The sequence below is a fragment of the Alnus glutinosa genome, chromosome 2 (assembly GCF_958979055.1).
Source record: "Alnus glutinosa chromosome 2, dhAlnGlut1.1, whole genome shotgun sequence".
Taxonomy (NCBI): Eukaryota; Viridiplantae; Streptophyta; class Magnoliopsida; order Fagales; family Betulaceae; genus Alnus; species Alnus glutinosa.
Window position 1 is genome coordinate 23,261,116 of NC_084887.1, and position 15,282 is coordinate 23,276,397.

A 15,282-nucleotide genomic window follows, 5' to 3' on the forward strand; every position below is an offset into this window, starting at 1 on the left:
TCATATGTCAACACAGATGCACCTTCCCCTTCAAAAGAAGAAGAAGAAAAAGAAGAAGAAAAAAAAAAAAGAAAAAAAAGGGGGTTTAAAGACCGAGTCGTATTGTTGAAATAATTGAAAAAGAAAGATGGAGGAAATTGTCTCCACGTAGCGGTACAGGTACACAAATGGATAGGGGAAGTCAGCTTGTGTAATATATATATATATATATATATATATATATATATATATATATATATATATATATAGAGCGTCAAATAAATGACAGGTAGTGAGAGTGAGAGAGAGAGAGTGGAAAGAGCCTTGAATCACCCTGATTCTGACACCTGCACGTTCATTCACTTGACTGGAAAGTAGCAAGCAAATCGCTTTCAGTCAAAATTACCCACGTGTCACGACACACGTAGAAGAACCCCCTACGTGGCAAAATCCAGCTGGTTCTAAAGTCAGGTTCCTAAGCAAATGCGAAAAACCCAGCTGGCCCCTTATCACAAACCGTGTGCCTTTCCCTCTAGATTTTTTTGTTATCCAAAGCAACGTATATATACAATCTCCCGCTTTTTATTTCTATCAAACCCCCCCTTATATCCTATCCTACACAGCTATACACACACCCTCAGCTTATAACTTCAGTCTTCAGCTACACCTCACTCCACTACGTACTGTAAAACAGACACTAATGGAAGTTTTCTCTCACTATTCGTCCGAGTCCGACAGTACTGGCAGCTTCGGCGCGGTGCACTTGCCGGACGAGGAGCTTCACTTGGCCTCCAGGAACCCGAAGAAGCGCGCGGGGAGGAAGAAGTTCAAAGAGACCAGGCACCCAGTGTACCGGGGAGTGAGGAGGAGAAACTCCGGCAAGTGGGTCTGCGAGGTGCGGGAGCCCAACAAGCAGTCCAGGATATGGCTGGGGACGTTTCCCACGGCCGAGATGGCTGCGCGCGCCCACGACGTGGCTGCGAAAGCGCTGCGTGGCAGCTCCGCCTGCCTCAACTTCGCCGACTCGTCGTGGCGGCTGCCGGTACCGGCCTCGGTGACGCCGAAGGACATTCAGCGGGCGGCGGCGGAGGCGGCAGAGGAGTTTCGGCCTGCGGATACGACGAAGCGTGCCGTGGAGGAGAGACAACAGTCGTCGGAGGGCGTATTCTTCATTGACGAGGAGGCAGTCTTCAGCATGCCTAGGTTGCTGACAAATATGGCGGAGGGGATGCTCTTGCCCCCGCCTTATTGTGTGGGTAATGATGGGTATGGCGGGGATGACATGGAAGCCGATGCCGACGTTTCATTGTGGAGTTACTCAATATAATCTGGTCGTTATTCCTATTGTGTTATGATTATATATATAACGTAATCATGATATATAAATAGTTTTAGACTACTGCAGAAACAGAATGGGTACTTGGAGATTTTCCTTGTTTTGGGAAAGACAACTTTTACTCCGTACTTGGTTTTTTTTATTAAGTCCGGATAGTATTTGTAATCTCCCTCACCCGTATATTGCTTGGAAGAAGAAGAAGAAAATTAATGTTTAATGGCAAAGCCATATCTTTTATGCAGAAAATATTATTACTTTGTTAGTACATGTTTGGTTTCTTTTTCTTAAGCTAATGAATATTCCGTAGGTCTTTTTTTTTCTCCTTTTTTTTTTTTCTTTTTATATATATATATATACACGTGCTGTAAGAAAACTACAACCATTGCAAAGCAATGGCATAAACAACAAACAGTTGAGGATCTACAGAAAGAGCAACACTACAAGTAGGATCAAAACCAACACCGACAAAATGAGTAGTAGTGTAAGGAAGAATTGTTGGTGGAGTGGGAATGCTGCTTGAACTGAATCAAGCTGCGGCCCAATGTGCCACACAGTGGGCATCGAAGTTTACACTTCTATTGACTTTTCGAGCTAACCAATAAGAATCAAAAGGGTTAATGTCTAATGTATGTTGAATGATGTCAGTTATTCGCCAATCCTGAACGATAGTAAGTTGCTGAAGAGCAAGGATAACTACCTGAGAGTCACCTTCAATGATAAACTGGTTGAGGTGTAAAGAAGAAGCGAGAGAAACAGCGAGGTGAGCAGCTAAAGCCTCGCCTTTATTAGGAGACAGTTGGACTGGATCTGAGAAGTCATCTTGATCAGTTTGCCCTCATGATCGCGACAAATAGCCGCTTGACAGGAGAAGGAGTCGCGAATAGCAGTATCAAAATTGATCTTGTACCAATTTGGTGGAAGACGGATCCACTTCTCCAAAGTGGGATCTAACTTGTTGGACCATGCATCACAGTGCTGATGATAATTATTGATGATGAGCTTGGCAAGTATACAAGCATCAAATGAAAGCCCATCATGGAAAGCTTTATTACAATGAAACCAAAGGAGGTTACAAGTAACTGTAGCAAAAACTTGAAAACAGTGAAGCTTCAAACAGGGAATATGAAGAATAGGCTCCAGGTATAAGATAGCCCGTATCCAATCGCATAAATTGGGAGAATCCAAGGTAGTAGAATCAAGCGGCCAAGGCGAGAGACGCCAAGCTACCCTTGCAAAGTGACAGTGAAAGAAAAGATGCACGAGTGAATCCGGCCCAGACTTGCAAAGCGGACATGAAATGTCAAGGATATATGTTGGAAGAATGGACTGTAACCGCAAGGTAGTTGGCAAAATATCCCAAGCTACCTTCCAAAGAAATATTCGGGGACGATCCATGAGCTGCAGTTTCCAGATATCTTTCCAAATAGAAAATGGAAAAGGGGGAGAGGATCCAGTAAAGTCATTATGCAAAATGGAAAGATAAGCCGAAGACGGTAAAAATCGCCCAGAACAAGAGGGAGTCCAAAGATAACTTGTCGTGGGTACCAAGGAAATAGGAAGGCGGCTAACAGCAATAGCAAAAGCTGGATCAAAAAGAGCAAAAAAGAGATGCTCATTCCAACGTCGGGAGCCTGGTATAATTAAATCAACAATAGATAAAGGAGGAAGATATCTGGAATTTGGACATCTTCGAGAAGGCTTATAGGATGGGAGGAACGGCACCCAGGCAGTAGAACAAATGGAATTAGAGCTTGGATTTTGGGTTGACGCGGGGAAAAGATGGATAAGGGCAAAACACATCGTTGAAATATATATAATTAAATTCCAACCATAAATGCTCCGTGACATGTGTCACATACAAAACCTCGTCATGACAGTAAGACGTACTAGTCCGGAGTTGCTAAACATCGTACATGATATTACTTGAGTTTAAAAGAAAACAAATGATGGTCAGTTATAATTTCATTCGAAAATTTTCTTCGTGACTAGTAATAACGTACAAGCGGCTGTATCAAATGCCTTCAACAATACAATGACGTCCAGACCCAATAATTTCTTCTTTTGTTACCTCCATTTGCTTTCATTTTGACCAAAAATGGGTCCCTGTGAGGTTCCAAGGACCAAGAATAGCGACAAATAACAAAGTCAATCATCATCGTGTTCATTGTTCATTGTTCATTTCTCTGACGCTTGAGCTTCAATGTGCTGGCCTGCTTCTTCGAGAGACAAAACCTCCTGCATGAGGGAGCTTAGCTTCGCAACATTCTCTTGATGAATGTGGGGAGGAACCTTTTCTCTGTAGCCAGAAACATTCATCATCTTTGACAGCTTGTCATGTTGCCTGCAAGATTAAAAACAAAAATTAACCAATCAGCAGGTTAGAACTCGCATGGTACTTAAAAAGAGGAAATATTTAGATCCACGTAGTATCATCCATTCTCCGACGTACTCCTTTCCATTTTCTGAATAACACCTATTTCTAGGAACGCAATGCCCAATTGATTACATAGAGTGAACAACAAAAAATTCTCACAACACTCCAAGACCAATAGAAAAACAATCCATTGCCTTTTCAGGATTTTAACTGTTTCAGCTGTGAGGTTTATAAGTGAAATGGGCTTCACCTTGATATAGAAGTTCAATGTACACAAATTTATCTGCTTAAGTCGCAATGAGAAAGAAATTTGACCCACAATATATAAGGCACTATCACATCCTGCCAATTTCAATATAATTCCAGATCTTGTACACATTAAAGATATACACTGCTTCTGTCAAAATGCATATACTATATGGTGTACACAACAACAACAAAAACACATAATTAAAGGGTTTAAAATCCTGGATCTACTTTAGCAGGTCTACTTTGAACGTACGTGATCTATCTAAATTCAGTTTTCTAGATACTTGAAAAGTAATTTGCTAAACAACCATATTTCAAATAATAATTCACTTATGAACTATATATTCAACAAATTTTGCCTTTCTTTGACAATTTTTTTATTTAATTTTTTAACAGTTTTTATGCCTTCCCAACCTCATCCTGCAATACGGAGTTCAAACCAGAGAAGCACCCTAAATTGAGAAGACCACTTCAAACACATCCCCAATTTTATTAGGGAAAAAAAAAAAATTTTAAAAAAAGAAACAGCAAGTGCTAAACTTCAAACAAATTTCAGTTAGAATCTTACTTTCGAATCTCATCCATCTTCTTCCTGATCTTTTCAAGTTCTGCTTCAGGAGAAAGAGTTCCTTGAAGTTCCAGATAAACAGAAAGGTTTTCATTCACAACAGATACCGCACATCCACCTGGAGCAGCATCATTCTCACCAATTACCTGTATAAGGATTATTTCGCAGGTGACAAGTATTTTAATCAATGAAATGAACTAGCATATGCAACATTGACCCCCATTCAACTGGAAAACTGATAGAGAGCCGGCCCCACAGCTGAATCGTCAACTTAAGTATCTATCATACTAAACAATATGATAAAGAACTTTTCTTCGCCAACCAAATGGAAGGACATGCAGTTGCAGAATAAATTGTCATGTGCGTCTAATACAAAGATAAACCACCTACTTAACCATATGGCCACCAAGACTTCAATAACATGAGGAAATATACAATAAAAGGGAGGCAAAATAATCTAATAACATCATCTTTGTCCATTGATCAGGCACCACTTCTGAAAAATGGCATGAAAAAAAAATACAAAAAAAGAGAAAGATTTAGATCAGCAAAACTACCAATGCACAAAAGCAATAATGCCTCTTACATACCATCTTTCCTTTCATATGTGAAAGGATTTGTTGACTAAGTAATTAAAAGAACAAAAAAGGAAAAAGAGGAGAAAGGAGAATGACTTTAGTACACAGGAAATGGGCAGGAAATCCCTTTGAGATAAGAACCAAGTAACACAAGTGAAGATGTAAAGACACACAGTGGAAGAAAAAGAACGTAACATCCAGGACTGATGCTGAGCTTGAGACCTGAGATAATGGATGCTTTAGCTCAGAATGGCGAACTTGAAAAACTGCTCAAGCTCAGCTTTGGCTCAGTTCAAGGTTTAAATAATTTTACTGAGCTTGTTGTCACAAGCAATATTTAAATATTCAATATTAGATCCACTCCCTGTGGCCAAAATCAATTCATGAAAAAGAAAACTAATGTACACAAAAATCAATCAAGGTTTCAGCCAAAGTATGGCTACCCAAAGATTTAAAGAACAATTACATTAAAAATGTTTAAATTTTTAAAGTAATGTGTCACCATCTTCTTAATTGTTAGCATGTAATCATAGTATTCAAACATTCACTTGATTGTTGAGAACTCCAAAATGTAAAAAATGTATAGGGAATAAGAAAGAAAAATAAGGAAGTCTAAAGAGTGTCTCAAATGTGAATATAAACAGAGCCACTTTATTAAGGGAAAAGTTTGCAACATACCCTCAAAGTGGACAAATTAGCAAGAGTAATAATCTCCAGTTGATGGCTGCTGATAATCTCTGCAACTGCGTCACTTCGGCATAGCAAAAAAGCTGGTCGCCTGAAGACAAAAACATCATAGCCTGAATTAGAGGAACTTGTAATGTGAAATTTTCAATCAGACAAATTAGGTTAAAATTTAACAAAATCCCAAGTTTACAATTTAGCACTCTATTTAATTAGAAAGGAGGAAAGACAATGGAAAATTTGGTTAGGTAGAAATTTGTCTCACGGGAGTTAAGATTTAAGGGGAAATTAGTTGAAGTCACATACAAGATTAAGAACAAGATAGAAGTGCTTGCTAAAGCCTAGGCGATATCCACTTTCCTTACTTTATAAGAGAGATACTAAAAAAAATTCTTTTTTTCTCATCTCATTTTCCTTGATTAGATTTTGATTCAAGGATTGCATCCAATACCAATTAAAGAAGTGAGAAATCACACTAGATTCTCTATACAGATTCTGTTCTTATCCACATACAGTTCCGTTTGCTAAATAAAATGTTGGAAAACAGTAACAAGAAATTCAATTCATTCTCTTTAGTTACTAGTGACTTCAACTAACAAAGGCTGAAAGAAACTAAGCAAAGACGTCAAGAATCATAAAATAAGGAATTGATTTCATTTGTTTCGCAAGATTCTCTCAAGAAGTAAATAGAATACCAGGTTCAAACAACTTAACATTCTCTACCTATAGTAAAACTATAAATCAACATTTCTTATCTCTCTGTTGGTAAATTCAAACTTGTCACTATCCTCTTCCTCATTTCTGAAAATAGGTGTTAAGGGGGAAAAAAAAAACTTAGCTTTGTAACAATCAGATATATTATACTTTGGGGCCTTACAAAAATAGGGTTATCAAAGAATTCATCATATTCAAATTAGATTCTGCAATCGTTTCCATATTTTCGTCATTTTAAAAAACTATTTTTTTTGGCCTATAAAATCGCACAACATTAAAGTATCATGATGCTATTTTTTTTTTTGATAAGTAAGAATTCATTAAAAAGCGCAGAGGGGCGCAACCCTAGTACACAGGGAGTATACAACGGAGCCCCTAATTAGAGGACCGAAACGAACAAGAAAGTAAAAAATCAGCGTACGACATACTACCCATGCCATTCGCCGACATCCAAAAAAACAACATATTAAGCATATTTCTACAAAGAGCCCCAGCCTGAACCTCCACATCCTCAAAAAGCCTAGAATTTCTCTCCCGCCACAAGCCCCACAAAACACAAAGAGGAACCTGTTTCCAAACACGATGAACAGGACCACGACCCAGCAAAGTACCCCAAGCACTCAATAAGTCCAAGACGCTCCTAGGCATAACCCACTCCACCCCAAACAAACCATAAAAAAAACTCCAAACAACTCGAGCCACGTCACAATGGAGAAGAAGGTGATCAACGGATTCCCCATGCTTTTTACACATAACACACCACTCAACCACCACAATTCCACGCCTACGTAAGTTGTCATGAGTTAAAATCTTCCCTAAAGCTGCTGTCCATACAAAGAATGCAACCCGCTTCGGAGCTTTAACACGCCATATACCCTTCCAAGGAAAAGAAGCCGTCTCGTGACAAACTAAAGCTTTATAGAAGGTCTTCACTTCAAAATTCCTCATCTTGGAAAGAATCCACACCGCCCTATCAACCTCCCCATGCCGAACCCGAGTAGAGTATAATTGTTCGAAAAAGGACATCACTATCTCCAACTCCCAATCCTGAGCATTGCGCGTAAAGAGAACATTCCAATGAGCCACACCTCCTACCATAGACAAATTATCCACCACCCAAGCATCTGGAGAACGCGCAATAGTAAACAAAGTTGGAAAACAGAGCTTGAGAGGCCTGTCCCCACACCATAGATCATGCCAAAAGCGAATATGGGACCCATCACCCACCTCATAACGCAAAAACTTGGCAACATTATCCCACCCCTTACGAATAAACTTCCAAACACTGACACCATAAGGCTCTATCACCGGTAAAGAACACCAACCTCCCCTCACACTCCCATACTTCACCTCAATAACCGATCTCCACAAAGCATCGCACTCCTGAGAAAACATTTGGATGTGGAATATGTCTGTAGGACACCATAGTACATATGAATTTCCATATGATTAGTGTATTTGAAGTTTTCTTGCCAATATTATCCCCCTAGACCTAGATGCAAATAATTTTTCTTTTTGAATTCCACTGAGCAGGAATCAAAGAACATGGGAAAATCTCAGAAGACAATAAAGACAACAGAGTGAGGAAGAGAACCTACAAACAGCCAAAACAAAGATGCCGATTTATCTTTACATTTAATTTCTTAGTTATTTTAGATTTGGATTCAAATTTTGTATCCAATAGATATACACTAGTATGAAAGATCATCACGACTGCCCATGTAGTTATCACTTTTTTCTGTAAATTTGATTCATATCAATCTTATTGGTTATAGTTCATATTTTTCAATTTTATAAGGTTTTTTACTTTCCTAGATATTTAAACAAACTTTTTCTAGGTGCAGCAAAGGCACTTTGGGACAAAGATCAGGACAAAACCTTAAATATCCAAGTTGGATGTTTTGCCAACAAATATCAACATGGGGTTTCTTTCCCTTCCATATTGTATCACAGCTTATGCCAAAAGATAATAGAGTACATAGACATTAGATACTTCAAAAAAAATCACGCTCCAACAGCTTTGAGTCAAGCTGAAACTCATTGTTGCATTAGGAACAAGTGTCGGTATCATTTTTCTATACCCTACAATAAGAACTTGGTAGAAATCAAGAGAAAAAAAAAAAAAAAAAAAAAAAGAAGACTTGCAGTTCACCAAGTTCATCCTTCTCATAGCTTTCAGTTCATCCGAAATTAAATGCACCTTGAATTTTTGGACTTAGATGTTTTCACTAATAGGGATTGATTTGTTCTCTCTCCCTCCCTCCCTCCCTCCCTCCCTCCGAAGCATTAGAATTGTACTTATCAAGAAGAAAATAACAAGTTCCTATATGGTAAGGCAAAAGAAAAAATATCCGAGCCATTATTTAAAAAGAAAAGAAAAAAAAAAAAAAAAAAAAAAAAGAGGCTAGGAAAAAGTGAAAAAAGGAAAAGAAAAAAAGAACAATTCCAGGGTACCTTTCACGTCTTTCATTTGCAAGTGACCTGAGAGATTTCACAGCAGAATCTATAAGATCCATCTGATACTCCACCCTTTCATTTGTCCAGCACTGGAATAATAAGAAGACCATCAAAAAGTGATAGCACCAACTACTATACCTCCATAAACTTTTCAGACAGCTGACACTGTATTATAATAAACAAAAAGTATCATCCATGACCCAAGCGCAAAACAAGCAAGACAATTTGTCACCAAAATTTACATAGTGACAGGGGACAGTCCCTTCATCACAATGAAGAATATTACATGTCACAAGTTAGCAAGGATGGCTGTCAACTTTGTTACTATTATGCTTAAAACCAAATTTACCTAACTGAATGCCTCTGGTTCAAAGAACAGCCTTCCTGTAATAAATAAATGATTGGCTCCACATCTACATAAACTATCAAATGGTCCACCTTATCTATGCCTTAATTTTTTTTTTTCTTTCAAATTAAAAAGCTACACAACCTCTACAGTCAGGTAATCGGAGATAAAAATAGTAGCTTAACTGGTACTAGAATTTTCTCTTACAAATAAAAAAGCTAGACTGACCTCTACAATTGATGGGTACTCGCATATCATAATTGATTCCAATCTTGGACTGTCTCTTGATGAAGGAAGGCGCTGCCATAATTCTTCGGTAACATATGGCATAAAAGGATGAAGCAGTCGCAACCCATTGTCAAGACATAACCAAAGCGTGTCTCGAGCAAAACTCCTTGCAGACTCAAACTTTGGTTCGTTCCCAGCAAAGAAAGGCTTAATTGCTTCAATAAAAACATCACACAATTGGTACTGCCACCATGAATATACTGTACTCGCTGCATCTGAGAACTCATACGATTCCAGGGACGTAACAGTTTTGGATATGGCTTTGTTCAATACTGAGAGTATCCACTGACAGCTAAATGGCAAGACATCCGGATTTACATTAGGGGGCGGAACATAATCATCTCCGAGCCTGCTCATAGCAAATCGTACAGCATTCCACAATTTATTACACCACTGACGATACCCAACCACCCTTAGAATATCCAGATTTATTTTATCAGACTGAAAGACAATGATCACACCTTCAGTAAATCAATTGAAGGAAACAGCCAAATGGGCAAAGAAAAGATGGGTACAAGATTGAACCTGAGCTGTGTAACAGATGAGTGCAAAACGAAGAGCATCGGCACCACACTCAGCAATACCGTTAGGAAAGTCTTTCAGCTGTCCTTCCTTGGCAACAGCCAATTCTTTGGGATCCAAGTTACCCTCCTCTAGCCTCTTATGAAGACCTTCCAGGGATATACCATTTATTACTTCAAGCGGATCAATGACATTTCCCAAAGACTTGGACATCTTGCGCCCATGTGCATCACGAATCATAGGGTGCAAATAAACCTGCATAGTGTTTAAAAATGATAGAATGCGCGGGAACATGCATACATTACAGAAAATAATCAAGGCCTCAATTAACAACGGTTTTCTGTTTTCAAAACCAAAAACACACTTTTCTCAAATCTCAAAACCATTAACAAACAATTCAAAACACATTTTTTAGAAAACTTTTCACAACTTTTTACAGGAATACTTTGAGAAAACAGGTACTTAATTTTTCAGGTATAGGGGCTAACTTATTACTTAAAAAAAAACTGAGCGATTGTTGTCTGGCCACCTCCAATGGAGGAGAGGGGTGGCCGCATGGCCACCCCAACGGTTAGAGGTGGTTGTGCAACCACCAAGACCAGCCACGCAACCACCTCTATCCTCGTTAGAGGTGGCTACGCGGCCACCACAACAATGCAGCCACCCCAACCAAATAGGGCTGGCTGCCAACCAAATCGAAGCGGCCGTGCAACCATCCCTCTCCTCAGCTGAAAACAATTTTTTATTAGTAAGAAGCCAACTCTACACCTTCTTGTGTTTTCTCAAAATAAGCATGCTTAATATATGTTTCTTTGAAAACACAACCAAACATTTTTCTTAAGTGGACCACACAGAAAACAGTGTGGAACCCACACACACAAAAAAAAAAAAAAAAAAAACACTTCTCACTTCTCATCAAAACACTTTTTCAAACTAAATAAAAAAAATACTTCTCAAAACAATTATCAAACATATCCCAAAATTTTCCTAGTATACATGCATACATCTTTTAAAGGTAAATACAACTTTCTTTCTTTTATAAGTAATCGAATTATCATTAAAAGCTTAAAGCTTAAAGCACTCCCAGATACACAGGAAATATATAAAAGAAAACAACTAACTAGCTAGAATGAGAAGGAAATCATGATAACTAAGCTCCAAAGGGGAAACAGAAGAAAAAAGACAAAATTTCTAAGCAACTGTATGTGATTGAACCCATGACCTGACCCTCCATCTCTTGTTTGAGGGACGAGAAGATGCCGTTTCATTCAAAGATGATGTGTATCTATATAAACACATGCCTACATCTTTTAATATAGCTTTAGCTTATACTGATGGTGCAACCATATAATTTGAATATGTTAAGGCAACCTCCATAATGAAATTGGGAAGCATATCCATGGTTGCTCACCATTGCCCTCACCATGCTAATGATACTACAGATTTTGTGTCAAGAAGACTTTGGGGGAAGAGTTTTTTTTTTCTAACAATCATCTTATATTTGATGTGGCTACCAAATCTTTCTGCCGTAAAAGAAAGTAAACACACCAGAATGTAGCTGAGAAGTTTTCGGGTTGCTATGAGGAAAGGCTTGGGTAAGGAAAGACTTGGGCAAATTCAGGCATGTATTTTATGGCACAGAAGTGAGCACCAGGGCACAAGATTCAGGTATGTGACACAAGAAGGACCTTTCCAGTTGACAAGAAATGTCAACTGGCTTGGGCAAATTCAGGCATGTATTTTATGGCACAGAATTGAACACCAGGGCACAAGATTGAGGCATGTGACACACCAGAAGGACCTTTCCAGTTCCACTGCCATCATTTCAAAAGATAATATGGTGCACCTGGTCATATCTTGTGGATATGACCCTTACTGCTCAATATCACCAAGAACGAAAAGGAAAGTTGACAATTATTCATCCTTCCTCTGTACATATAGAAATAGTTAGAAACTCAACTTTTTTATTATTGGTAATTTACACATGCACCTAATGAGCCTTGAAACCACGACCTCTACATCCAACCTGTTCTTATAGGGGAAGGACGTATATTTTGAGCCAGATCTCATTGGTTCGCATGAATCAAAAACTTGATACAATAATGCAGAGGAAAAAGAGCAACTACTATCTGAATAAATCCTGAACCTTAGATAGTCTACAGTATGCTGCTACACCTTAGACTTAAATACTGAACCTAAGATAGTCTATGCTATGCTGTTATATTGGACCGTCAGGCTTATATGAACTTTTATTTAACAAAAATTTGTGTCCTGTAATATTAGATTGAATGTTAGTCAAAGGTCATATTATAAGATGTGTATTATGCAACTTAGGAAAAAGATGACCATAACATGGCTGTAAAATATAAATAGGATAAAGTCAACTTACTTTTCTAAAAGGAACATCACCACTCAATTTAATTCCTAGCATCACCATGCGAGCAACCCAGAAAAATAGAATATCATGGCCAGTTTCCAAAACTGAAGTTGGATAAAATGCCTTAAGATCATCTGTATCATCAGGCCAGCCCAAAACAGTTAAGGGAAAGAGACCAGCAGAAAACCATGTATCAAGCACGTCAGGATCTTGACTTAAATGAAACTTCTTCCCCTTATACATTCGCTCAGCCTCCTCTCGAGCCTCTTCCTCATTTCTTGCAACCACCCAGTGATCATTGTAAGCACCAATTTCCTTCAGCTCATCATCCTCCAGCATGACATACCATGCAGGAATTCGGTGACCCCACCAAAGTTGCCTTGAGACACACCAATCACGAATGTTTTCAAGCCATCTGTGATGTTTACGATCCAAGTAATATTCAAATTTAATCATATATAATAATATTGAAAATAAAAAGGCTAAAAATCAACATATATGGAGCATGCCTGGCAAATTAGAACTAAACATCAGAAAAACCCCACCAAGGATATGCCTAAAGAACTTCATCTTTTTGAATAAAATTCAGAGATTCTACTGACTGTTACAACAATTACATTCTCTGCATTGCTTTTCAGAGGAATGTTCTGGAAGATATAGCAAACCCTTTTTTATTTTTGGATAATATCTAGTCCTCATGATGCAAAATTCTGAAACTTAGAAAGCAAGGTAAGAAGACATATTTGACCACCTCCTCCAGTCAGCAGAATACTGTTTCGGAATGATCTCTATTTTCCTGTTTTCCTCATCGATGACAGCATCAAGAGCTTGCCTCGCCATATCATTGCAATTAACATACCACTGGGGCTTTACAAGCGGCTCCACAACATCATTGGTTCTTGAACAAAGGCCAAGACGCATCTCATTGTTTTTAGCACCTCTATAAAGGCCCTAAATACATGGAGGACGATATATTAATAAACAGGAATAAACAACATCAAGTAATACAAGTATCACACACAGAGCACATGAATAAAGACCAGATGTTATGAAATAAGGACCAATATATGAATACATTGAGAATTTATAGAATAGACAATTTAAATAGAAGTGAGAGTTCTCCAAAATTCATTGAAAGACGATCAAGCCAAAACAAACCTTAATTCTCAAATCCTGCATTTTGTAGATATTATAATGATTCCATTTTGTGAAAGCTTTCCTGTTTACTTTAAGCCTCAAACCCTTGGGAGGGATTTTGAGAAATGGAATTGTAGTAACATCTGCATTTTGCAGATTTTTTTATAACAATACCGTGTTGGGAGAAATTTTTCTGTTTACTTTTTGAGTCCTCAAAAACTATTGGAGTTATTTTGACTGTATATTATAGACAACTTTAAAATTTCTTATCCAAGAACGCCATTAACTTTAAGATTAAAATAATAATAACAATTGTTATCAAAACCAAAAGGGAAAACTATTTGTGCTTTTGGATTAAATTTGTTTTCCAACTGTGTATTTAGGCTAGGCAGACAATATTGTAATGAAAAGTACTTCCACAGTAATTCATGTAAAGCTTGTCCTGCAAAGCAAGAGCTTTTTTTCAATTCTCATTGGTATTACAACTCAGATAAATGCTCCAGATATTCATAACCATTTCTAACTCAGACATTCATCAATAAAAATAAAAATAAATCATTTTGGGTTGTGGATTCATCAACAAAATTTTGTCTAAAATATAACTTTTTTATAGCCTCAGTTATGTGAGGACTATCTGAGTACCATAGTACCAATACCTTCTTTTGTAATGCTTCAGTAACTGCCTCACGGGCTTTAAAACGTGGCATCTCTGCAAACTCTGAGCCACCATTGCTGTTTATTTTCCCGTCATCGGTAAAAATGTTGATGAACTCAAGATTATGACGCTTTCCAACCTCAAAATCATTCGGGTCATGAGCTGGGGTGATCTGCAGGATCAACAATGGATCATGAGTTTTTTCATCCTCGAAACAGAAAAGTCAAAAGAGAACTCTCATTGTAAGCTTCCTTAGCCTTGAAAATAACTTTTACCTTAACAGCACCAGTCCCAAACTTCGGATCAACAAGGATTGCATCACAAACTATAGGAAGCTTTCTTCCATTAAATGGATGAATGGCAAATTTTCCATGAAGATGACTGTACCTAGAGTCATCTGGATGTATAGCAATAGCAGTATCCCCAAGCATAGTTTCCACTCTAGTAGTAGCCACAACAATCTCACCCAGATCTCCTTCCAAAGGGTAAGCAAATGAAGTTAATACACCGAACTCAACAGGTTTCTCATATCCTGGAACCTTAAGTGGAGTCCTTTCTTTGATTTCAATATAGTCCACCTAAAAGACCAAGCAACTTCAATAATTCAGAATCCATTGAACATACTTTTTTTAAAAATAAATATGAAACAATTCATTATAAAGACTGCCTCTTCGAGGACATGACTTACCTCGATATCAGATATTGCAGTCCGCAACACACAATCCCAATTCACTAGACGAAGATCTCTGCAAAACGAGGATCTGATATGAAAACTCCAAAAAGCAAACAAATAGAAGTAAAAATAAAAAGAAAGTAGACTAATCAAACTAAAAGAAAGTACATATATTGTGGGACAAAGTCCAAATTATTTAAAGAAAACAACGTACTTGAGTAGACAAAATTGAACATAATTCAGAGGCAGAACATGGTTCAAAAATTATGGATAAATCCATTTCTAAAAATACATGCATGACCACCATGATAAAGAATACGCCGATTTCCTCTGAGATTAAACATA

The 15,282-nt window shown here is 37.9% G+C and overlaps 2 protein-coding genes across 3 annotated transcripts in view; one reads left to right on the plus strand and one right to left on the minus strand.

The window, feature by feature from the left end:
• Positions 1-571: 571 nt before the first annotated feature.
• Positions 572-1,580, plus strand: LOC133861800 (dehydration-responsive element-binding protein 1B-like). Its single transcript, XM_062297612.1, has one exon. It carries the CDS (start codon positions 680-682, stop codon positions 1,304-1,306), a length of 627 nt encoding a protein of 208 aa, XP_062153596.1. The 5' UTR covers positions 572-679; the 3' UTR covers positions 1,307-1,580.
• A 1,534-nt stretch (positions 1,581-3,114) lies between these two features.
• LOC133861797 (valine--tRNA ligase, mitochondrial 1) overlaps positions 3,115-15,282 on the minus strand; it is a 30,324-nt gene continuing 18,156 nt past the window's right edge. The window contains exons 12-22 of one of the 2 annotated variants that reach the window (XM_062297609.1): positions 14,953-15,010; positions 14,540-14,842; positions 14,266-14,436; positions 13,224-13,423; positions 12,485-12,887; positions 10,099-10,350; positions 9,514-10,014; positions 8,937-9,028; positions 5,763-5,862; positions 4,507-4,652; positions 3,115-3,611 (exon numbers count right to left, since the gene is read on the minus strand). In XM_062297609.1, the coding sequence (XP_062153593.1) occupies positions 3,491-3,611; positions 4,507-4,652; positions 5,763-5,862; positions 8,937-9,028; positions 9,514-10,014; positions 10,099-10,350; positions 12,485-12,887; positions 13,224-13,423; positions 14,266-14,436; positions 14,540-14,842; positions 14,953-15,010 (2,347 nt within the window). In that variant the 3' untranslated portion in view covers positions 3,115-3,490. Of the gene's footprint in view, positions 3,657-4,506; positions 4,653-5,762; positions 5,863-8,936; positions 9,029-9,513; positions 10,015-10,098; positions 10,351-12,484; positions 12,888-13,223; positions 13,424-14,265; positions 14,437-14,539; positions 14,843-14,952; positions 15,011-15,282 lie in introns of both variants that reach the window. The other variant, XM_062297608.1, reaches the window with a different exon arrangement.